Source organism: Phoxinus phoxinus (assembly GCF_949152265.1).
Source record: "Phoxinus phoxinus genome assembly, chromosome: 13".
In the NCBI taxonomy this organism is placed as follows: domain Eukaryota; kingdom Metazoa; phylum Chordata; class Actinopteri; order Cypriniformes; family Leuciscidae; genus Phoxinus; species Phoxinus phoxinus.
Window position 1 is genome coordinate 540,940 of NC_136888.1, and position 24,099 is coordinate 565,038.

The window sequence follows — 24,099 nt, forward strand, 5'->3', positions numbered from 1 at the left end:
TGAACAAAGAATGAAGAGATTTAAAAATAATGGCTTTTTGATTGTTTGGATTTATTTACAACACAACATAATCCAAAGATACACAACAAATGGCAAAAAACCACATTATTTAACACACTGAACTAAAGACAGAGACTTAACCAGTCACACACATTTGTGCCATTCCTGAAACATAGTACATACCTGTCATTTCCAAGGTGTTTGATTTTTCACTTTACCTCCTCATGCTCATGTTGAAGTCAAGAGAAACTAGAGCTGCACGATTTTGGGAATACATTTTAGATTTGTTCTGGTTAAAATTGCTTTTTAAAATGTATAAAACACACACACACACACACACACACATATATATATATATATATATATATATATAAAATTAACACCAGGTTTGTTGTGCCTTGTAGGCATACATGCAGGGTTGCATAGAATAATAACAATAGTAGGCTATAGCAGGCATCGTTAAAAAGGAACACTTCAGTAACACTATACTAGAGAAAAATATACTTCAAATGTTTACATCGATATGACGTGTTTCGTTGTCACGGCTACATAAATAAATTTCCACGGAACCAATATAATTTTCCGGGTATCCATCATATCAAACACACAGCGCGACTGAGAACATTCACTGAAGCATCGAGCAACAGTTCGACTGCAATGTGAAGTTTATGCAACAATACTAACTAATATAATTCAGAATTATTTCTTACCTTAAAATCTTTCTTGTCTTCAAACCGCGTTCTTCTTCTGATGTAACTCCAAACTCGACGAGAGCAGAGGACTGATGAAGTTTGGCGGCGCTTTGTTGTTGAGGTAACGAGCGTGTTCGCGCGACGCGTGGACGATTTGCATCTCTATATGTTTTGCGCGTGTGGGTGTGGTCACATTAAAACTAACGAGGAAGGATTAGAGAACCTGGATATCTTGTTGGTTTTATACAAATTACTTAAACAGAGAATATTTGTTTTCGTTTTGAATCAGATCATTTAAAACTACACACTTAAATGATTATAAAGATACAGAGCTCATAAATGTGTGACAAGTATTCGCTGAGTTTTGTTTATGTTTAGAGACGTGCTCAAGAAAAAAAAGTTCACGAGACGGAGAGGCAGAAAGCACTCCCTGTTTAATTTCTTTATTTTACAAAAGCACAACGTTTTGTTTTGATTGTAAGTGGACACATACAAAAGTAGACATCTCACAGATTCCTTTTTCATATTTATTAAGTCTGTATGACCATATCTGACGGAGTATTTTAAGTTTATTTAGCTGCTATGTAAAAAAAAATCGCGCAAATCACGCCGGCGTGATTGCCGACCCCAGAGGGTTAATGCAAGCACGGCTTTCAAAATGTCACAAAGCGTTTTGAGATTATTTTGAATGAAATATTGAAGTTTATAATTCAGTATTTTGGCACACCACGCCGAGTGGCGCTATCCATTGTTCTAAAGTCGGGTTTTATTCTGGCATGTTGAATCGGCAGACGCGGCGGCGTGTTCATTTGGATTTATTTTTCTCATACAGCTAAACAGACAGCTAAAATAACTTAGGCCCTAATAGGCTACTCCGTAGTTTTTTAGTCATACAGATCAGAGTAGAGTATCCTACATCGTTCCAAACTGTAAACTTTTAATCATATTAGGCTAACGACAGAAGTGTATCTGTCGTCTCTGTCTCCGGAAACTGCGCGTCACAAAAATGAACCGAAAGCCACTTTCCTCCGCTTAGTCACGATAAGAAATCGGCTATGTCTAAAGCCTTTAAATATCTAAATATTTAATAAATGTTATCTGATTAGGTGATCCGTATGAAACCGAGAGGTGCAGAGGATCTACTCAAACTAGCTGTGAGCGCTTCCCAATGATGAATGGACAAGGGTGAAAATCTCGCTATAATTAAATGTAGTCTAGGCTAAATCGCCTTGAATTAAATTGGAAAAAAAACAGATCAGATAATTTATTTGTCGATATGTTGCGATATTGTTTAATTATTATATAAATGTTATTTAGTTTAGCAGCAGCAAGCACTGTGGTTCGAGATTTATATAAACAAAATTATAATAATTCACAAATCGCGCACCCTGGTTGTAGGATCCAAAGATCCCCGTGGAATTTAACATTTTTTTTATTTTTTTATTTTTTATTTTTTATTGCAAGTTAAAACATTGTAGCTTATACAAGGTAAAATATCAATGTCATATATACACATACAGAAGAGAGAGGAACATACAGAACACCAGAAATAAATAGACAAAAAACAAAACAAAAAAAACCCCGTCAATATAGTGATGTATGCAGGTACATTGGTAAGTTTAAGCAATGAGGTATTTTAGTGACATAGAGACAATTTAAGAAAATCATAATTGTGAGTTGTAGTAAAAGTAGTATTCATACTTTTGTTACGAATTAGATTAGATCTCTACTCAAAGAGAAGCAAAACCATCCATAACAATAAACAGGGATCCGATCAACGAGATCCCTGGGGCCTGTTTCAGAAAGGAGGTTAAGTGAAAACTCTGAGTATGTTAACCCTGAAATGAGGGAAACTCTGGGTTTTCCGTTTCAGAATGGGAGGTAAATCAAACCCGAGAAAGCAGAGTAAGTCAAGCCCGTTTCTGAAAGAGAGGTAACTTATACTCAGAGTCAGTTACCATGGCAACTTACTCTGTGAACCTAACCTGGTCGGGAGCAGGTTTTCTTCGGTAAACCCAGAGTTTCTTGCGGTCTCCTGCCCTTTTTTAAAGAGCAAGCGGTGTTTAAACACTTCATTCATTCTTTCTGTACATTTATTTATTGCTGTTTTTTCCGCTGTTTTATTTATTTATTAATAAGATGAAGTCTATATAACTCCTTAACTGGCAACTGAAAATACAGTAGATTAGTCACATCCTGTAGTTCTAAACAAATTCTACAGAATTAAACTGTGGCATTTACTGAAAATCACTGAAGTGTGTTCATCTGTGCACCAGAAGTTGATGGACCGTCCTCCTGCTGTTCTTCCACACACTGGGGGGAAATATAAGAATGTCTGTTTATACTTAGATATAAACTTAGATTCTATAGGCTACTCCACATACAAATGTGAATGTGTAGATTGTCTGATCTGTAGACACATAATATTAACATTACCTCTGTAGGCCTCTCTATGGCAGCAGAAACTGTTTCATCCCCATCGTCCTGTGAAGATGAGCATTTGGTCGAGTACACTTTATAACACTATTTGCATAATTTCTGGTGTATTGAGTCGGCTACTTACAACTGCCTGGGGTTCTGTTGGGACAGGAGGCTCCAAAAGACAGATATTACCATCAGAATCTTTTGGGACCAACGAAAAACCCAACCCAAAGTCAAATAAATGGAAATATTTAAAATGCCCTATATAAAAAATAACACATATGTAGACGTCTTACATTTTATGAAGGCCCTTGGATCTTCGGGAGTGACTGATTCTGATGAAGGAATTCCCTCAGCCAAAAATGCTGCACTGCTAGACACTGGGTGCTATTTAGTTATGTAATATGTCAAATGTTTGTAAAGTCCGGTAGCCTACACCCATGATATGCTCAAGCCTTACCTGATTGAATTATGTTTTTATATTTTTTATTTTCAGCTGCTGCCACATTCTTTTAATGCCTGCAGGATTGCACCTAGCCTTCATGAAAATTTTAATTAGGTTGAATAACTGTTCTTCCAGTTTCACCTGATATTATAACAGTTGGGTAAGTTACTCTAAAATAGTTATTAATTACTAGCTGCAAATGACATCTTCAACAGTGTAATTAGATTAATGTAATAATTACTATCTTTAGAAAGTATTGATCTACTTATTATTAATTACTAAGTCCCATATCAACCTCAACCACTTGAAAAACACAAGGAGAGACAAGACATTGCATTTGTAATGATTTCAAATGAACACAATTCAATTGCATTAATTATTCTTGAATTGACCAAAGTGTGTAGAGGGAGAAGGTTACATTCAAAATATTCCTTTTAAAAATGTATGTTAAATCCACTGTTGTTTTACACAGAATTGTTCTATAGTCTATGCAGTAGCCTATTTAATGTAATTATATCAGATTTTATTTTAAATGAAAGTAGAATTAAGAGTACTGCCTTTAATTAAATTACAATATTTAGATTACTTGGTAATTAATTACACCCCACACTGTATAACAGTAATTCCTCTTTTTGTCTGGCGCTGTTGCCATGGGGACTCATGATATCTGCGCTCCATTGATAATGGCTTTCTATAGTTGTGGTGCACGCGCTTAACTCTGAGTCAGTCAACTTAGAGTTGATTGAACTAACTCATTTCAGCTGATCTGTAACCGAAAACTCAGAGTTTCCCATCTCAGGGTAAGTCAACTCAGAGTTCAAGTTTTAACTCAGAGTTGGTTGAACCTCCTTATTGAAACAGGCCCCTGGAGTCCCCGCTCTCACTCCCAAGGCTTCAAGACACCAAAGACACTCTTTAAAGTGATAAAAAAAGTATATTTATTTGACAAACCAGTAAGGAGCATATAAAGCTTCAGGAGGGGGAAAAGCCAAAACAAATAACAAAACAAAGCTAACTAGTATAAAGATACTTCCCTAGAAATCAGATAAGAAACAAAAAGTACAAAAGCTTCTCTCCCTAATTATGATAACCAAGAGAAAATGAATAAATCAAAAAGGCACCCACCTCCCTACCATGCCTCCAGTTAGATAAGGATTAGGATGAAGTTTAGGGTTTCACATAGGTCACAACTTAGCAAAAGGTAGTGGTTTACAACAAATGTCTCGTACACCTCCTTTAATAATCACTATATACCATATGGCATAAACAACAAACACGTCTGTCCGTTGAGGAAGCCATGAGAGCGGGGAGCTCTAGATCCATGGTTCAGTTGACTTAAATACAGCGCCAATCACTCCCGTCACCAATCAGGCCACTCGTTAGTAGCTCCACCTGTGAGTCATTATAGTGAGAGAGAGAAATGAGAGAGAAAGCACACAAGGAAAACTGGACCAATACACACATTTTCCCCAACAACACACAAAGCAAATACACTCCCATGTAACACTATTAATAAAAATAACTAGAACAAAAATAATAATAGTAGTAGCAATAGTAGTGGTAGTAGTGGTAACACTAATATTCATGATGATAATAGTAGGGGTAGTAGTTGTGGCAGTACTGTAATTATAATACTAACACCATATTTTAGGACATTATTCTCTAGGCCTGGGGGCCACTCCACCACTGCCAGTGAGCACAACCAACAAACCCCCCAAACAAAGACACCTCCCTCAGACTCACTGATCCACCTGTCCCTCCCCCATCACCCCCCACACCCAACCCCAGCAGTTAAGCTTTATGTTTCGCCGAGTCTTCCTCAGTAAAATATGCTATGGCACCATTACAGGCACCTCCAGACCCAGCTCACCTAGTCTGGTTGTGACCTGACAGGACCGAAGTTCAAATTATTATTATTATTATTATTTTTTAGTTGATCTGTGGCTTGGACCCTAGCGTGCACTGGCTAGCTCCCTAGCCAGAGACACCACATCCAGCCCAGATATCCGTCCAACACATTTATTTTGCTCAACAGAAGCCTGGAGTTGGGGCAGAGGCGGCAAAAATGAGAGGCCATTAAATCCGTGAACCGAGTAAACAATGAATATGCCGACAGGACCTGCTAGTCATACCCACCGACAGCACCCAGAATAGTCACCCGACCCAGATCAAAAAAAGAACACAAATGGTTCTATAATATCAATATCAATACCACCGTCCCTACCACCACCCCTATCAACAACAATAAATAATAACAATATGCAGCTTTTACATGTAAAACAAAAAGTAAAGTTTATAGAACATAATATAAACACACACATGTATACACGACTGATGTATTTAACAATACTCAGAGATTATCCATTATAGATATAATTTGTAATTATGCATATTGTGCTTCTTTATTATTAATCTATTTAGTATATCAAAAGATTTAAGTTGAGGCATCGACTACCTAGCTAGATTTAATCAATATTCAAGAATGAGAGCAGTGGACTGAAAATGTTATTAAATTTGTATAAATGATTTTTATTTACTAATGTTTGTTTCTCTTTAATAATATGGTCCCTTAATAGATGTAGCCATTGTGTCGTTGATATTTGGTATTTATTTTTCCAATTGAGTAATATTGTTTTTTTGGCGATAGCTAGAGATATGAGCAGAGGTTTTGAATGTTCAAAGGGAGGGTTAATTTGAGATGTGTCACCTAAAAGACATAATAACGGGAGTGCATTAATTGTAATTTTAAAGAAACTCGATAGTTTATTAGCGACATCTATCCAGAACTGATGAACTGGTGGGCATAGCCAGAATGCATGAAGGAAAGTGTCTGGTGTATTTACACTGCAGTTAGTACAACTATCGGATGTTACTAGTCCCATCTTAAACATCTTACGCTGTGTTATGTGTGTTCTGTGTATAATTTTATACTGAATTAACTGGATGTTTATGTTTGTACTTATGATAAAAGTGTTTCTGCAAATTGTTTTCCAGAATTCGTCATTTGTGTTGATATTGAGATCTTTTCCCCATTGTTTAACTGGTACTACTATTGTTTTAAAATCTATAGATGATATTAAGGTGTATAATTTACTAAGTGTTTTTGATGAATTACTAATTGTGGTGATATTTTCAAGAATTGGGGGAGGTTGAGCAATGTCTTTGTTTCCGATTGTGGTTTTAATAGAATTCCTGATTTGTAAGTAATAGTAATACTGTTCTTTTCCTAAGTTAAATTTCTGTATTAATTCTATAAATGTAGCGAAGGTGTTGCCAGTAAACAGGTGATGTAGATGTGTAATACCTTTCTCTTTCCATTTAGTATTGTTAAGCGGAGTTTTATTGATAGTAAAATCAGGATTATGCCATATAGGTGAGTTAATGTGTGGTATCAGTTCATGTTTTGTCAATGTATTAATTTGCCACCAAGCAGTGAGAGTTGTTTTAATCATTACATTCTTAAAAAGATTGTTCTGTTTGATTTTTTTTGTGATGGATGGGAGATCAGATATGGTTATTTCTTTGCATTCTGTTTGTTCTAACTCTAGCCATGTGTTTTGGGAGTTGTCCCCTTTGATCCATTTGCAGAAGTATTGTAGTTGGGATGCTAAGTAATAGTGCTGAAAATTTGGTGCTGCTAGACCACCTTGAGCTTTATCTTTTTGAAGTGTTTGTAAGCTAATTTTAGGGTTCTTTTTTTTCCAGTAGAATTTGTTGATTATTTGATTTAATGATGTAAACCATTTCTTAGTTGGTTGTACCGGAGTCATAGTGAATAGATAAAGAAGTTTTGGTAGAATACACATTTTTACTGTTGCAATACGACCTATAATGGAAAGCGGTAGGTTCATCCATCGAGTTAAATCATCTTCTATCGTTTTCAACAGTGGATTGAAATTGAGGCTAAACAATTCAGAGAGGTTCTGAGATATGTTTATTCCTAAGTATGTAATATTATTAATTTTAAACGATGTATCTTGTATGCTCCTGTCATGCGGTTTCATGTTCAGGGGTAAAATTGTTGATTTCGTCCAATTTATGGAGTAGTCTGATATGATAGAATATTCATTGATGAGTTTAATTATTTCTGTAAGTGATGTTTTAGGATTTTGTAAAAATAGTAGTATATCGTCTGCGTATAATGAAATTTTATGATTAGTGTTAATTGATAGAACTCCGATAATTTTGTCATTCTGTCTTATTGCAGCAGCAAGAGGTTCTAAAAATAAGGCGAAAAGTAGTGGTGATAAGGGGCATCCCTGGCGAGTACCTCGTTGAAGTTGGAATGGTGATGATATTATGCCATTCGTTATAACAGATGCTAGTGGGGTATTATATAGTGTTTTAATCCAATGAATAAAGCAGTCTCCAAACCCACATTTTTTAAGTGTCATGTAAAGAAAGTGCCAACTGACTTTATCAAAAGCTTTTTCTGCGTCTAATGATACGATTATGGTTTTTGTTTTGTTTTGATTACATAGGTTCATAATGTTGAATAATCGTCTGGTATTATTTGATGACTGGCGTCCTTTGATGAAACCCGTTTGGTCTGGGTGGATGAGGGATGATATGACTGATTCAAGTCGTGTAGCCAAAGCTTTACTAATAATTTTTAAGTCAGTATTTAATAGAGATAATGGGCGATAACTAGTGCATAAAGTTGGATCTTTGTTTGGTTTAAGTAAGACTGAAATTAGTGCTGTGTTCATGTGAGGTGGAATAAAAGAAGTGTTTTTAATTTCTGCCGTCATTCGCAAGAATAGTGGTGATATAGTTGACCAGAAATGTTTGTAATATTCTGTTGGGTATCCATCTAAACCTGGGGCTTTATTGTTTGATAGAGATTCAAGAGCTTGTTTATATTCAGTTACTGATATAGATTCTTCTAAAGATTCTCTTTGTGCTGTGGTTAATTTAACATTGAGTTGAACATTTTGTTCATGACAACAAATGAGCATGCGTTTGAAGATTGTATTTAGTTTTTGCTTGGAAAAAGCTGGCCCAAACCGAGGTAGCGTTTTATTTCTTCAATTATTGAAATAATTAAATGTTTATTAATAAACTTTTAAGACATAAATATTAGCCTACATAGCCTAAATAATTACATTCTTTCATTATCAACACTTCACTAGCCTAATGCTAATGTCTAGAATTAAGTGTGAATTGCGACTTCTCTTTGTCTTAAGTCGGTCTCAAACTCAGATCGCCTGTGGGGGGGTTAGGGGTTCAGGAGGTGTTAAATGTTCTGTCTTTCATATGGAGAGTGAGCCTGATGACCAGGCAAAGGCAAAATACTTTTAAGGATAACTCTCTCGATGTGTCCAAATGTAGGCCCTATATCCTATTAAATTATAAATATTGTAGTTTTATGTATTGTATTTAAAGGGGTTTCACACACACTTTCAGTTGAAGTGTTCAATCCATTTGTTTCAACTAGTTTTGTAGAATTTTAACATGTTTGAGCAGTGTGTGTGTCAACAATCTGGCATTATCTAAACATGAACTATCGACGAAAAGCGTTCTTGCCAACTAAACAAATGCGAGTGAGCAGCAGATACAGAGCTTTTTATTCTCGATCCACCTCGTTTTAATGTACGGTAAATTCAACAAGGCATTCTGTTTCTTTGAAGCAACAAAGGCTAAATCATTTGCTACAGTTTTTTTTCGTGATTTGTACGGATGACACACAGCGACATAGTACAGTATTATCAGCTGTATGATGGGTTTTAACCCTGAACTTTTTAATTTCGAGAGAGACCCGGCGCACTGAAGGATAACAAATTTTAAGAGTCTATTTCAAATGTGCTTCCGTACATAACATCACGGTAAAGAATATTGTATTTAGCTTTTAAGGTTAAGCTGCTCAGCAAAGTTGCAATTCCTGTTTTCTCCATTGTAAGTTAAAGTAACAGAATCACTCAGACTCACACCTTTTGTCTTAATGGCTCTTGGAGCCTCTGGCCCAGACCTTGAATCGTTATGCTGATTGGATTAGTATCACTGATCACTGTTATGCTGTAAATCTCTGTAAGAGATTTCACTCAGGTAGGCTACATTTACATGCTTTGTTTAGAATCTCCTCCTTTATGTAAATCCCTCCCCCTTGGAATGTATTTAAACTACCAATGTAAACTGTTTTAGTTAGACTTTTTGGAAGACCGTTAGGTTTAGACTTTTTGGAAGACCGTTAGGTTTAGACTTTTTGGAAGACCGTTAGGTAAGACTGATTTTGGACGAACTTGCAGCCGCGCTCAATAAAGAATAACTTCTGAACGCGATCCCGGTCTCACTGGTCTCTGCTTCTATCAAAGAAAACTTTACATTAGCGCGCAGTGCAGGGAGACTAAATAAGCTAAAATAAAAGAGATCCAGCGCGAGAGAGAAGCAAAGAAAAACGCATGATCTTAATTTATGTTGCTTTGAACTATTCTGGTTCCCTTTCGAGGGAACTCGAACTGCGTCGAACGACACTTTGGGGGGAAGCCCCTCAGCGTAGCGCCTCTGAAGCATGAATGAAAACTAAGCCAATCCTGATTGGTGTTGCGAAATGACATAATGGGCCCTATTTTAACGATCTGAAACGCAAGTGTCAAAGTGCAAAGCGCAAGTAACTTTGTGGGCGGATCCCGGCGCTGTTGCTATTTTCCCAGCGGGATAAACGACTCTTGCGCCCGACGCAAATCTAAAATGTGTTGGTCTGAAGTAGCTTCATTATTCATAGGTGTGGTTTGGGCGTAACGTGAAATAAACCAATCAGAGCGTCCTCTCACATTCCCTTTAAGAGCCGGCGCGCTTGTTCCACGGCGGATTGCTATTATAACGGCGGATTTGCCAGCGCACGCCAGGAGCGGTTCACAGCCGAGGAAACCGACGTTCTCGTCAGGGCCGTAAAACACAGAGAAGTGACATTGGGGATGATGGGAGAAACCCACCCAAATTAGCTTCGGTTAAACAGGCGTATAATTTGGGTAGTAAATGTGTAGCCTAATCTAGATTTTTTTTTTTTTTTATCTAGATAGTTCTTTTTCTCATCTTCACGGACACAACAATGATTTCCCTCGTGTGTTAATATTTTTCCTTGTAATAATGTATGATTTGCAAAAATGAAAACTGCTGCATCTGTTTATATTAGAGAATCAAAGTGGATGCGCGTTAACATTATGGCCAAGCACGCGCCCTTAAAATACCATATCACTAACGCGCAACGCGCCACTGTCTTTCCTGGTCAATGGCGCAATTGCTTTCTAAAACTGGAAAATAGCACCATGGAAGTTTTGCGCCGGAACACGCCTCCTCTTTGCGCTGAACCGCCCCCGCGAGCGCAAGTTCATTTCCTAATTTACCGACGTGCGTCTGTGAAGGGAAAAGTCCGCTGTGCGCGGGTGCAAAATAGGAATGATACATGCGTCGGTGTTCAAAGTCAATTGCGCTGGGTGCAAGATAGGGCCCAATGTGTGACGACACAAGCGGAAGCTACAAAGGGATGCCGGCACACAACCAGAGTTAGCTTTCTGTTCTTCAGCAAGCGCTCTCTGTCTCTGTGTGTCTTATTTGGTGTTGTATTGTCTGTTCACAAGCAAACTATATAAAAAGTGTATGATGCCGAGTGCAAGTTACAGACGGTGTGTGCATCCCTGCCCTCGTTATATCACGGGTAGGGACACACACCGAATGTGCGTGCATTGTTTGGGAGTGCAGCACGCGCAGGCAGCTCTCGAGGGGGCTGCTTGCGAGGATTGTGAGTCTCTATCAATCCGTGTGCTACGCTCCCGCCTGGCTATTTTTGATGAAGATGGCCAGGCTCGCGAGCCCCGTGGTGCCTTCATGGGGCTCGCAGATGGATCTGACAGGGGATCCTGAGACTGCCGAGGCACGTTTAAATCTAGATTGGCCACATGAAAGGCAGGAAACGTTGGTTAAAATCAAGTTGGACGAGCGTTTCCTGCAGCACAGAGAACAACCTCATCACCGGGGTTTACCGTTCTTTCCCGATTTACACAATGAGTTGTGTAAATCGTGGAACAGACCACACTCTGCTCGCGTGTCCAACCCCCCTATTTTAAATTATAGTAACATGGGATGATGCCTTCGGTGGAACGGCTTATTTATCCCCCGAATCTGCATCATCCCTAAAAACCCCGGTGCTGCCCACTAAACCTTGTCGGGACACATCATCCTTAGTGGGCAGGGCTTATATGGCTGCGGGTCGGGCTGGCGCTAGTCTGCACACCATGGCAGTACTTCAAGCGTACCAGGCCGACCTTCTTAAAGATATTGATGAGGGCGAGGGTCCAACTCCGGATGATATTGCGGAGTTGAGGAAGGCTGCAGACTTGTCTCTCCGAGTCACCAAAGAAACGGCCCGCGCTATCGGCCGTTCCATGGCGGCAATGGTGGTCTCGGAGAGACATCTATGGTTGAATTTATCAGGCATCAAGGAAAAAGACAGGGCTTTCCTCCTTGATGCCCCGATTTCGTCTTCTGGCCTGTTCGGCGACGCTGTCAGTACGGTCGTCGACAGGTTTCAGGAGGCGAAGAAACACCCGATGGGGTGGAGTCAATATGTCAGAGGTTTGGCCCAGTGGAAGTGGATCTATTTGCGTCTCGAGAGACGACCCACTGTCCACTATGGTTTTCCCTCACTTATCCAGCCCTGCTGGGGTTGGATGCCATGGTGCAGACGTGGCCGAGGCTGCGTCTATACGCATTTCCCCCGATCGCTCTGCTCCCGGGAGTTCTAGAGCCGGGAGTCCGTTGTGGCCGGCCCGAGTATGGTTCTCCGACATAATATCGCTCCTGGAAGGCCCTCCATGGGAGATTCCCATCAGGAGGGATCTGCTGACGCAGGCAGAGGGCACAATATTTCACCCTCGGCCGGAGTTATGGAAACTGTGGGCCTGGCCCCTGAGGGGGCACAGTACCGAGAGGCCGGCCTGTCAGCAGGAGTAGTGGAGACCATACTCAGCTCTAGAGCTCCCTCCACGAGGAAATTGTACGGCCTAAAGTGGAAGGTTTTCACCACTTGGTGTAGAGAGCGTGAGGTGGACCCAGTTAACTGCCCAATGGCTTCAGTACTGGAGTTCCTCCAAGATCGCTTCTCAGCTGGTCTTACCCCGTCCACACTCAATGTGTACGTGGCTGCCATTGCGGCTTTCCACGCTCCTCTGGGTGATGGGCCTCTGGGGAGACATCAGTTGGTCGTACGTTTCCTCCGTGGGGCTTGGAGGATGAGACCTGCGGCTCGTACCAGGGTTCCCACTTGGGACCTGGCGGTGGTTCTCGAAGGGCTGGTCGAGGCCCCCTTCGAACCTCTGGAGTCGGCTGAGGCCAAGAACCTTTCCCTAAAGGTGTTTTTTTTGTTGGCTATTACTTCTCTGAGGAGGGTAGGAGATCTTCAGGCGCTCTCTATTTCCAATGGGTGCCTGGAGTTTGCTCCAGGCGACATTAAAGCTATCCTTCATCCGGCCTACGGTTCTGCAGGCTTTTCATCCCCCACCTCACGTGACGGCGGATGAGGAGAGACTTCATCTGCTCTGCCCTGTCAGAGCGCTTAAATTATATGTTCAGAGGTCCTCCTCGTGGCGGAAGTCAGACCAGTTGCTAGTGTGTTCCGGGTCGCCCAAGAAGGGGCTTCCCGCTTCCAAGCAAACCGTTAGCAACTGGATTGTTCAAGCTATATCGATGGCCTACCAGGTGCACAGTTTGCCTTCACCTTTGGCCGTGAGGGCTCATTCGACCACAGCCATGGCGTCTTCTAGAGCCCTCCTTTCAGGGTCCCCGATCCAGGAGGTCTGCGATGCCGCAGGATGGGCGACCCCTCACACCTTCATTCGGTTTATAGCCTGGACATTCCATCTACACCTGGCACCCTTGTGCTCTCGTCCTAAGTGTGCCTGTGCGCAGCTTCACACTGGGACAGGCAGGGCTCGTTGTGGCATAGTGGGTACTCGTTCCCCCAAAGTGTCGTTCGACGCAGTTCGAGTTCCCTCGAAAGGGAACGTCTCGGGTTACGACTGTAACCCTTGTTCCCTGAGAAAGGGAACGAGAACTGCGTCACGTCGCCACACCTCCCCTGCCTGGAGCGCTTGCTTCATCACAGAAGCTAACTCTGGTTGTGTGCCGGCATCCCTTTGTAGCTTCCGCTTGTGTCGTCACACATTACGTCATTTCGCAACACCAATCAGGATTGGCTTAGTTTTCATTGATGCTTCAGAGGCGCTACGCTGAGGGGCTTCCCCCCAAAGTGTCGTTCGACGCAGTTCTCGTTCCCTTTCTCAGGGAACAAGGGTTACAGTCGTAACCCGAGACGTTTTGTAGACTAGCCTACTGTTTTAATTGTTTATTTAGCTGCAATTTCTTTGGCAATACAAATTTAAAATGTCGCAAGAATAAGATTCTGTTTCTTACTTAGAAAATAAACTCTAACTCGATGCAACCCTGTTTTAAATAAATGAACTGCCCGACACTTTATTTAAACCTTGAAGGATCGGTTTAAAAAAAATTCTTCCTTTGCTATGGCGGGTATCAATGTCAGTCATCTCAATTTCGTGAATGATTCACAAAACAATAATTTAGCAGATTAAAGACTAGCTTCATTTTCTGACGCAATCGGCTGATAATCTTCCTTCATCAGTTTTGTCGTCTGTGCAGCGGCTCTTCTGGAATGCAGCAAATTTATGTTGTAATGTGCCATTGATAATTAAACAAAACGCTTGACTTTAATAAACAGTTACCTATCTAAGCATCAAGAATGGTAAAACATAAATGCTATAGGCCAAAAGCATGTAGGCTACAATGAGATTCGGTCTCGGGTCGCTTGAAGCTCCGTGAAGCTCGTGCTGTTGCGTTATTCATTATTTATTAAATGTATTACATTTAATTTCAGTCTTGTGATTATGAATTCGTTTAACTACATGTTTCACTTGAATTGATCTGTTACCACATTTCAATCACTCTCAATGAGCCGCGGCGCGGTGGCAGATTACGCAATAGAGAGAATAAACTGACACTTTTCAAAGTCTGCGATTGTAGCGCCTCTTAGCGGTCAAAGGCAGCAAATACACCCCCGCAATTTAAAAGTATTATCTGGTTGAGTACCAACTGTAAATATGCTGTATACTCATGGACAATAAAGGCCGATCTTATGTATACTGGTGGGTTAGGCTACCTGAATGTTTAAATGTTTAATTTTTACTTTTCTAAAATGTTTGTTAAATGAGTTTAAATGTAGGCAATATTGTATACATGTTAAAACTGTGTAAAATATGCTGTATGTACTCATCGACAATAAATGTCATGTATACTGGTGGATTTATGGAATACTATTTTACAAAGGTTTAGTGGAAATAAAAAATGTAATATTACTCATAAATATTGTTTTTTAAATGTTTTAATGTCAAATAGGGCTGAACGATACATCGAATTTTCATCGTCATCGCGATATGAACTCCCGCGATGAACACATCGCAACAGACAGCCTGACACGATGAATAATGCCTGGTTCAGATTAGCACTAACTTACACGTTTTTGACTCCTAAAATCGTGGACAAGAAACATGTCAGACAACACGTTGCTTTCCGACCAGTCATCGCGTGCCGTCACACACACACATTCACTCGCAAACATTCACTCGCACGCACAGACACACAAACACACACACTCTCTGTCCCTCGCTCACTCACTCGCTCACTCACGCACGCACACACACACACACACACATGTATACGCTCAAACGCTCACTGGCGCACACACACACTCACTGTTGCACTCACTCACGTCTCGCCTCGCTCACATATTCAACCCGTCGTGGAGGACCGTTAAAGAATTAAACATGCTATAGTCTTTCTGTCGTGAAGCATCGCAGACGCGACGTAGGTTGTCGCCCACTACGACACTATACGAGATGAAACGATCGAATCTTCCGTCCCGACGCCTGTTGTCGTTATTACGAATCTCCACGACACCCATACGTCAAACGGATCGTGCCAAAATCGCGCTAAAATCGTGTATTCTGAACCAGGCAGGTAATAAACGTTTGACCTATCACGCAAATAACCTATTAAAGCACTAAGACATGGGAACAGTATAGTTAACAATCACATTTATCGCAAGTCATATCGTCATCGCAATATTAAACAATGTTATCGCACATCGCAGCTTTTCCTCATATCGTGCAGCCCTAATGTCAAATTACTTCTACTCAATTTTATTTGTTAATGTACCAGATGCAAGCGGCAACCCCCGTTTCTCTCTTGAAACCAACACGGAAGTGAATTAAACGGCAGTTCATCGACTGGCCGCTTGAGGCTGGCTGCAGAAGGGAGTCAAATCTGTATCTCCCGCATGTTAAAATGCCCAACTTTACAGCAGAAAAAAACATGTTTACAGCCTGGTTCTCTCTGTGGCTTTGGTCTATACAGCTCATGTTGGCCTTCATAACAACTGTGAGGGGGGTGCATTTTTTTATAACTCACCCGTTTAGTTGATTAATATTTAAAGTTCTGCAAAATTCAGGGTGTGTCCACTTTTGAGTGACAGGTGGATTCCCGCTGATGTAAATGCTAGCCGGTTAGCAGTCACTTCACTTCAGCAAATTCCAGCCGCTGATCTTGCCATCTCTGCCGTGTTTGTGCTTTTCTTCGGGATTATTTCATATAATTTAATACACACATTACTTCGCCCACGGCTTTGGATTCCGCCGCTGTCGTCGAGTGTCGTTCAGAGAACAACCAGCGCTGTATTCCAGTTGTTCTCCTCTGTGAACATGCACTCATGATGTCTGACAATTTCGTTGCTTTTTGGAGTTTTCAGATTTAAAAGCGTCTATAGATATAAGGCTACACTCGTTCTGCGGTGCCGTTGCTCTGGGACAGATTATAACATGCTTATGTGCCGTCAGATGAAATCCTGCAGGTGTCGCTGTTTCTCCGTCCATGCAATAAATGCACATCCTTGAATGAGTGCGGATCTCTAGCGCATTTAACGTTACTTGAACTTCATAGGTAATATATGTATGTTTTGACCCATTTGAGAATTGAGATGCGGCCAAAATCTGAATTTAAAATGGACTGAATAATAAAGCTGTCTACGAACTTGACGAGCGATGCCGCGCTGACGGACCATAGACTGTAATAAAAGAGTGACTGACATGCACATAATCACGGTCACACACACACACACACACACACACTCTCAGAGAAATATTGTAAAGTTACTCCATAATACATTTTCAACAAGCAGAATAACTGTACAGAATCACAATACACAGTCTCACTTGTTGTAGCTAAGTTATGTCTTTTAAAGGGCACCTATTATGGAATTTTGAGATTTACCTTTCATGTAGTGTGTAACATAGATCTAAGTGAACAAAAACATCCTGCAAAGTTTGAAATATGAAAGTGCACTGTATATAAAGTTATTGTCTTTCAAAAGTAAGAGTCGACTCTGAGTCATTTTTATGAATCGTTAGAAGACCGAAGCTTTTTCTCTGACTAGATGACGTCAACTTGTCGAGTTATTTGAATACGATACGCCCACTTATTGCACTCCAAGGCCAGCAGGGAAACATCATGGCGACGAGACGCTGTGTTCTGAAGTGCGACTCAAAAGCAAACTTTTTTCATCTGCCCAAGGAGGAGCATTTGAAGACTAAGTGGCTACAATTCACTATACCACAGAAGTATAGTCCGAGCCTTGTGCTTTGTTCGCGTCATTTTGAGATTGCTTTTTAAATGCACTCAAACTTGGATTCGCGAGCCGGCTGATATTGAAGGAAGGTTCAGTTCCAAGTGTATTTGCATCAGCTTCCTCCTCCGTATCACAGACACAGCCTGTAAGTGTTATTAATAATTGTTGCTTTTATGTTTTATGTAGCATGCTTAATAACTATTTTGTTTGTTGTGTAAGCACCGTTTAGCTTCGAGGTCTTCAATGACAATTGTATTGAGATATGTGAAGTGTTTGTCGTTGTTTTCGGAGTTGTCTAAAGAATAGAGTAATAACTGTAACGCAGTGGCGGGCCGTGCATTTCACACCTAGGCCTTCAGTGATGTCCAACCTGAATTAATAACGAAAAACAGTGAAATTCCTGTTTTTATTTTGCACCGGCAGTTATAGGGTTAATGCGGTGAGTTCGGGAAAGGCCGGGTAGAGAGAAACGAGCGAGTGCGTTCGGCTGGCTACAGTGGTTCTTGCGTTCTGATTATAAATTCAGAAAAGGAAACTCCCTTGTCTTGTCCTTCAATGGTTACAATAGTATTAATGTTTGAAAAAAGAAGTTGCTTCGATCATAAATTTACAAGAAAAATTAGGAAGAAAATATTATGCACGGACAAAAACGGGGGCAAAAAATGCATTATACTCTCCAAAACTACTGCCTATTTTTTTAATACAAAATCCATTCTAATTTCTTTCCTCAAAAAGACTTAAATTACTTGGATATACAGGTTGTCTGTGCGTTTCAGTCCCAACAACCTTTTCTATTGCCATCGAGGCTATAAAGTGCTGAAAGTCGAGTCTGTCGCGTCGTATTTCTGGCATAAATTTTTATTGGTTTTAGTGCTGAGAGTGTCTGCTCGACAGAAGCAGTAAACCGGGAAAACACCGCAAAACATAACGATGTGTAACGTTACAGCCGACACAAGCTCTCACACAGATTTTTGAACGATATCATTGAGATCAGCGCGACTTTTGGCTTCAAAATCAGTCCTGGCATAACTTTACATTGAAGTCAGTTCTGTTTTTACTCGGACAGATCGATAGAGATCCGTGACTCTGCGTAAGCTGAATAAAGCTGAATAAGGGATTTTTTCCGGTAGGTTTGAACCTGCTAGTGGTCGAGGAAGGAAAGAAACATTAATTTGTGGGTTGAAAAACTATTAAATCTACAGGAATATATTTTAGTTTACACAGTTCGCTACTGATGCGGTCAGCTAGCTCTGACTACCAGTAATAATAGTAGTAAACGCTCTGATCATCCAATCTAGGGGTGTCGCAATATACCGGTATTGACGATAATCGTGATATTCAAAGCATGAAATATCGACATCGTGTTAATTTAGAGTGTGACAATATACCGGTATTGGCGATAACCACAATGTTTAAAATTAATAGGACTCTTATGATAAGATGACACGTAAATACTCCAGCGCCAGTACCTCGGTGACCTCTCAGGTGGCACTGTGGCAGTATTGCACCCGCTGACACCTATCAAACAAGAAGAAGACGCAGCGCGCGCGCGCGCCCCGCCCCCGCCCGCGCCCGCGCCGTTATTCTGAGGAGAACCATGTCGTCTGACCGAGAGAGTGAAACGCTCTGTCCACACCCGAAAAAAGTAAGCTCTCCAGTTTGGGAGTTTTTTGGTTTTAAAGAAAACGCCACGTTAGACAGCCCAATATGCAGAATCTGTCGTGCTACGGTCAGTGCGAAGGGGGGAAACACCACCAACCTTTTTACCCATCTCCGTGTCCATCACCCTGCGGATTTCGCCATTTTACAGAGAGTAAGTTGTGATTATTTTACTAGTCATGGAATGAGAAATGTGACATTAACCTGTTAACAGCGGGTTTATATGTTAATATATTTAAATGGTGATTTTTAAGTAGCCTACCTCGTTTTCTTTACTCGTCTTTTGTATGTTGTAACTTATTTGCACGTCGTTTTTTTTTTTTTTTTTGACGCTGGTGCAACGATAGCTTTAAGAGCTTAAAATATAGGTAAACTTACGCAAGTTAACAGGTTAAAGTATCAGTGTTTATGTTGATATTAATTCATCACACTGTTGAACTTGACAGTATTTTCTGTCTTTTTATTTCAAAGGGGGGTCCTTCAAAGAAAGCCAGAGACAGAGTCTCAGGTCAGCTGACGATTTTTGAATCTGTGGAAAGGAAAAAAAATCAGACATGGCTAGTGCATGTGAGGACACGGCCATCACTGAGTCACTAGCCTACTTCATTGCAAAGGACATGATGCCCTTTAGAATGGTAGAGAGGCCAGGATTTAATGCACTGATGAAAACAGTTGCTCCAAAATACAAAATCCCAAGAAGACAACACTTTTCTGAAAAAGAAATCCCAAACATGTACGTAAAATTAAAAGATGACATTGCCAACTCTTTGGCTGAAGCAAAACACTTTGCATTTACTACTGATCTCTGGACCAGTAATACTGGACACCCCTATATGAGCTTAACAGTTAATTTTATCACACCAGCATGGGAAATTAAATCTGCATGTCTAGAGACTGCATTTTTACCTGATGACCACACCAGTGTAAACATTAAAGAGATGTTCGAAAACCTAATTAAAGAGTGGGGAATTCAACAGTCAGCAGTTGTGTGTGTCACTACTGACAATGGCACAAATATGAAGGCTGCATTTAAATCCCTCCTCCCATCGAACTGGCTCAGCTGCTTTGGACATAATTTAAATCTTGCACTTGGAAAGGCCCTGAAGATTGACCAAGTGGATGCTGCGGTGAGGGCTTGCAGGAGTGTCGTCCAAGGATTTAACCACTCATGGAAGAGAAGGAGAGAGCTGGCAAAAAAGCAAGCAGAACTTAATCTTCCTCCACATACCTTGATCCAAGATGTTGTGACTAGATGGGGGTCTACATGTGACATGATTTCTAGGTATGTTTGAATTTCTTGTGCATGGCAATATCCTGTTCAGTTAATTATTCTGTCAGTGTCAACTCCGCATAAGCTTAAAAGGCACAGGGTGCATGAAAACAAAAACATTAAGGGGGGGCATTAAGCCCTGAAATCTAACTTAATCTAATATAATGTTTGCAGATTTGTTGAACAACATGCTGCAGTGACAGCAACTCTCATGGCTGACAGAAATACCAGGCATCTTGTGCTAAGGGGGTCATACATCTCTACACTTGAGGACACATGTAGGGTGCTGAAGCCACTCAGAACCTTTACTGATTCCCTGGCTGCAGAGAAATGTATCACAATCTCATCCCTGAGGCCAGTCCTTCAGCATCTGACTGAATCCATCCTGGCAGAAAAGGATGATGAAAGCAGCCTGGTGAGGAGCATGAAGCACGCTATCTGCAAGAACCTACAAGAGCGGTATGAGGATGCTGATATGGCTAATGGTGAGCAGGCCGGTATCACAAATTTCTCCAACATCACCTTATTCATAGTCTTATGTCTTCATTACTCATCATGACTGATTGTTTTATGAGCTCCTTTAATAATGAATTTTCTCTTTGGTTCTTTTACAGTGATTGACATGGCCTGTGTACTTGACCCCCGCTTCAAGTTGAACTTTGTGGAAGACGCAGATTCAATCAAAAGACAGCTAGAGCAACAGTTCACGCAGGAGTCTTCTGCCAATGTAGGTAGCACTTGTACTCTCTCACAGGAGTCTTCTGCCAGAGGAGAATGTGAAGATGAGGGGACCAGTGTCTCTGTCCCTGAGGCCCCAAAAGGCTTGGCTGGAATTCTCAAAATAATAACAATGAAAAAACAATTGAAAAAACAATCAGCAGACATGGTGAAATCTACACTAGCATTTCAAGAAGTTTCTGTATACACAGCCTTGCCCACTATTTCTGTGGATAAAGACCCACTGCAGTGGTGGAAAGATAATGAGGAGGAGTTTCCAAGGTTGGCAAAACTGGCACAGAAGATCCTTTGCATTCCCGCCACCAGTGTTGCATCAGAAAGACTTTTCAGTTCTTCAGGAAACATTCAGACAGTGTTTCGGTCCAGTTTGAAACCAGATAAACTTAACATGCTTGTCTTCCTTCATAAAAATTTGCCATAGACTGAGAACGCAAGTAAAAATGTATGTGCCGTGTCTATCAGTATTCCTTGTTATGTAGTATTCCTAACAAAATAAAGTAAAAATGAATTTGACTGATAACTTTTTTCTTCCAAGGTTTCTATAGATATCGCGATATATCGATATCGTGAATTATTTTGGCCACGATAACCGTGGTGTGAAAAATCTAACATCGTGACAGCCCTAATCCAATCAAAGGGCGTGAAAATGCTTACGTTATTGTATGCCTGCTAGATGGCCCCGGTGCATTCAACTCGAAATCTGATTGGCTTATTAAATCTGACTGATTATCTGATTGGTTAAAGCAACAGTTTCATTGCCATTCATTTTAAGCTACAGGCGCCCGCACTATCGATTCTGAAGGCCTCGAGGCAGATATATTTGACCCTGGCAACACATGATGACTGAAATATGATTGGATAAAAGCGCTAAAATAAACATACACTACTGGAAGCAGCGCAACCAAGAGAAAAACTATGACATTACGAGAATGGACTATTGGGAATCATGTAATACTCATTCATAAAATATATATAGTAAAGTTCAAGTCAGTGATTCTGATAATGTTTAGGCCAGCAGAGAAGGCCTTGCTGGCCCTGACAGCCCACCACTGCTGTAACGTAACTGCATTTTTTTTGTGTAAAAACGTTATGTTTATGCATCGGGCTAATGCAAACAAAGACTGATTGTGCTTTTACAATATGAACTCTGGGCTATGCTCGCTAACATAACATTAAATTCTTTATCTTATTTTTCGTTTTTTACTACAAACTAAAGCAGTGGACTATAATCATTATTATAATACAATTTAATTGATAAAAGCATCATTGTACTCCGTGTTAAAAATAAGTATTATCTCTGTAAACACTGCTGGGTCATCTGACCAATCGCAGATTAGCGTCGCGCAGAGGAGGGGTTTGAAAAACGAGTCGTTGAACGAATCATTTGGGAGTCGGTGAGCAAATCAGGTAAAAATAAATGCATATTATACGACAACAAAAGTGTTTTTTGTCATTGCATGCATGTAAAACTGTTGTTGGGGACTCCCAAAACAACATTAGGAACATTTTAAATGTCATAATAGGTGCCCTTTAACTATTATAATATTTCGAAGGGCAAAAACAGGACCTTTTAATTGGCATTCTGATTTTAATCATCAACTGTCAGTGTCACTTTAGCGCGAGCCCCTGTGCAGTCGCAGACTTGGTACTGTGAGTAGCATATAGCGTTAGCTCCCAAGCCTGCGCTAACCATGGAGCTAACTCCATAACGTCGCGCTAGGTGGGCGTGGTTTCAGATAGCCAGGCTCCACAGCTCCGCCTCTTTGCCCATATTCTGTTATCCGGGAGTGACGAGCGGTGACGCGAAGCCAAGATGGCGACGGCCGGCTCGGCTTTAGGCTTCAAAAATCATAGATATTATATAGAGACTAGATGCCCTATTGGCCGCTGGGCACTGAGAAATACGGCCGCCATCTTAAACCGGTCGCACTCCTAGTTTCGTTGCTTAGCAGCAGTCAGATTCCAGAGCACTGTGGAGCATTTTCCTGTTCTAATCGGCGGACCAGCGCAAATAGGGCCCGGGATTACTTTCGGTTGTATTTTGTGAATAGAATATTACTAGATAATTGAGAATGAGCAAGGATCTTTGATAGTACTGTAACGTTACTGAAATCGTAGCCAGCTAACGTTAGCTAGGCTATGTTTACTGCATCACTCGGCATGGATGGAGAGGTGAGGTAAAGTAATAATTACAAGAGCTTCTCGGTTATCAGATACAAGCATTCAACGGCCCTGTAAACATATATACATATAGGTTATTTGTGTTTGCGCACGTGATATCAGGAAGCAATGTAATAACGTTACCTGTGTAATACACACATGGCGGCGATGCGCAAATCGAGTGTGTGAGTGTGTGAGAGAGAGTAAGTGTGTGTGTGTGTGTGTGTGTGAGAGAGAGAGAGAGTGTGTGTGTGTGTGTGTGTGTGAGAGAGAGAGTAAGTGTGTGTGTGTGTGTGTGTGTGTGTGTGAGTGTGAGAGAGAGTAAGTGTGTGTGTGTGTGTTTGTGTGTGAGAGAGAGAGAGTAAGTGTGTGTGTGTGTGTCACAAATCATTATTGGTTCTTCAACCTATTAAAATATCCTACTTTACTGCAACTCTGTTTCTGCTTCTTTATCATATTTATAGAGTGTGATTTATAAAATACCTTATATCTAGGGTTGCCAACTTTGTCACAATGAAATGAGGGACAAAAGGTGGGCTGGTTTTGTGCGAAAATACAGTGTATGATTTTTAGCCATTTGTCATAATGATAGCTAACTTAATAAAATATTAATACATAACTCTCGTGTCATGGCAAGTACAGTAGGTTTAATCTTAGTTTGTTCATTTACAGCAGTGTTAACACAGACAAATAGTAAAGGTAATAGGTAATGGTTCAATTAAAAGACTAAGACAAAACACTTGTGACTCCTTCACTATAGGTTAGAAAAATTCATGTTAATCTTGCATGTGACAAACTAAAAATAACATAGCGTCTGTATGCTGTATTTTTGCAGCATCAAATAGGAATCAAATAGCAGACTCAGAACATGCTACTTCTGTGCACACAAACAGTGGTGGGGAATAAATGCTTATGAATAAATGCTTCACATTCTTATTTCATTCAAACTATATATGAGTTGAAAAACAAAACTTTACGAAATAAATAATTTAAATGCAAAAGAAGAAAAGAGGGGCATGCCTCTGCT

The 24,099-nt window shown here is 40.6% G+C and overlaps 2 protein-coding genes and 1 long non-coding RNA gene across 4 annotated transcripts in view; 2 read left to right on the top strand and 1 right to left on the bottom strand.

Moving 5' to 3' along the window:
* LOC307009491 (membrane-spanning 4-domains subfamily A member 15-like) overlaps nt 1-24,099 on the top strand; it is a gene marked incomplete at its 3' end in the record, with an annotated part of 53,669 nt that overhangs the window by 8,378 nt on the left and 21,192 nt on the right. The gene's annotated exons all lie outside the window — the stretch shown is intronic.
* Nucleotides 2,977-3,390, bottom strand: LOC307009429. Its single transcript, XR_013800032.1, has 3 exons — nt 3,256-3,390; nt 3,129-3,176; nt 2,977-3,005 (listed from the first exon to the last, which is right to left on the bottom strand). It is a non-coding gene; the product is annotated as an uncharacterized lncRNA (long non-coding RNA).
* LOC307009418 (E3 SUMO-protein ligase ZBED1-like) lies at nt 19,249-21,523 on the top strand. Of its 2 annotated transcripts, XM_079633164.1 has the most exons (4): nt 19,249-20,186; nt 20,349-20,659; nt 20,789-21,354; nt 21,448-21,498. In XM_079633164.1, the coding sequence occupies exons 1-3, from the start codon at nt 19,459-19,461 to the stop codon at nt 21,331-21,333; spliced, it is 1,584 nt and encodes a 527-aa protein (XP_079489290.1). In that variant the 5' UTR covers nt 19,249-19,458; the 3' UTR covers nt 21,334-21,354; nt 21,448-21,498. The 2 variants fall into 2 exon arrangements, with proteins under 2 accessions (XP_079489290.1, XP_079489289.1); XM_079633163.1 differs by having other exon boundaries at nt 20,789-21,523.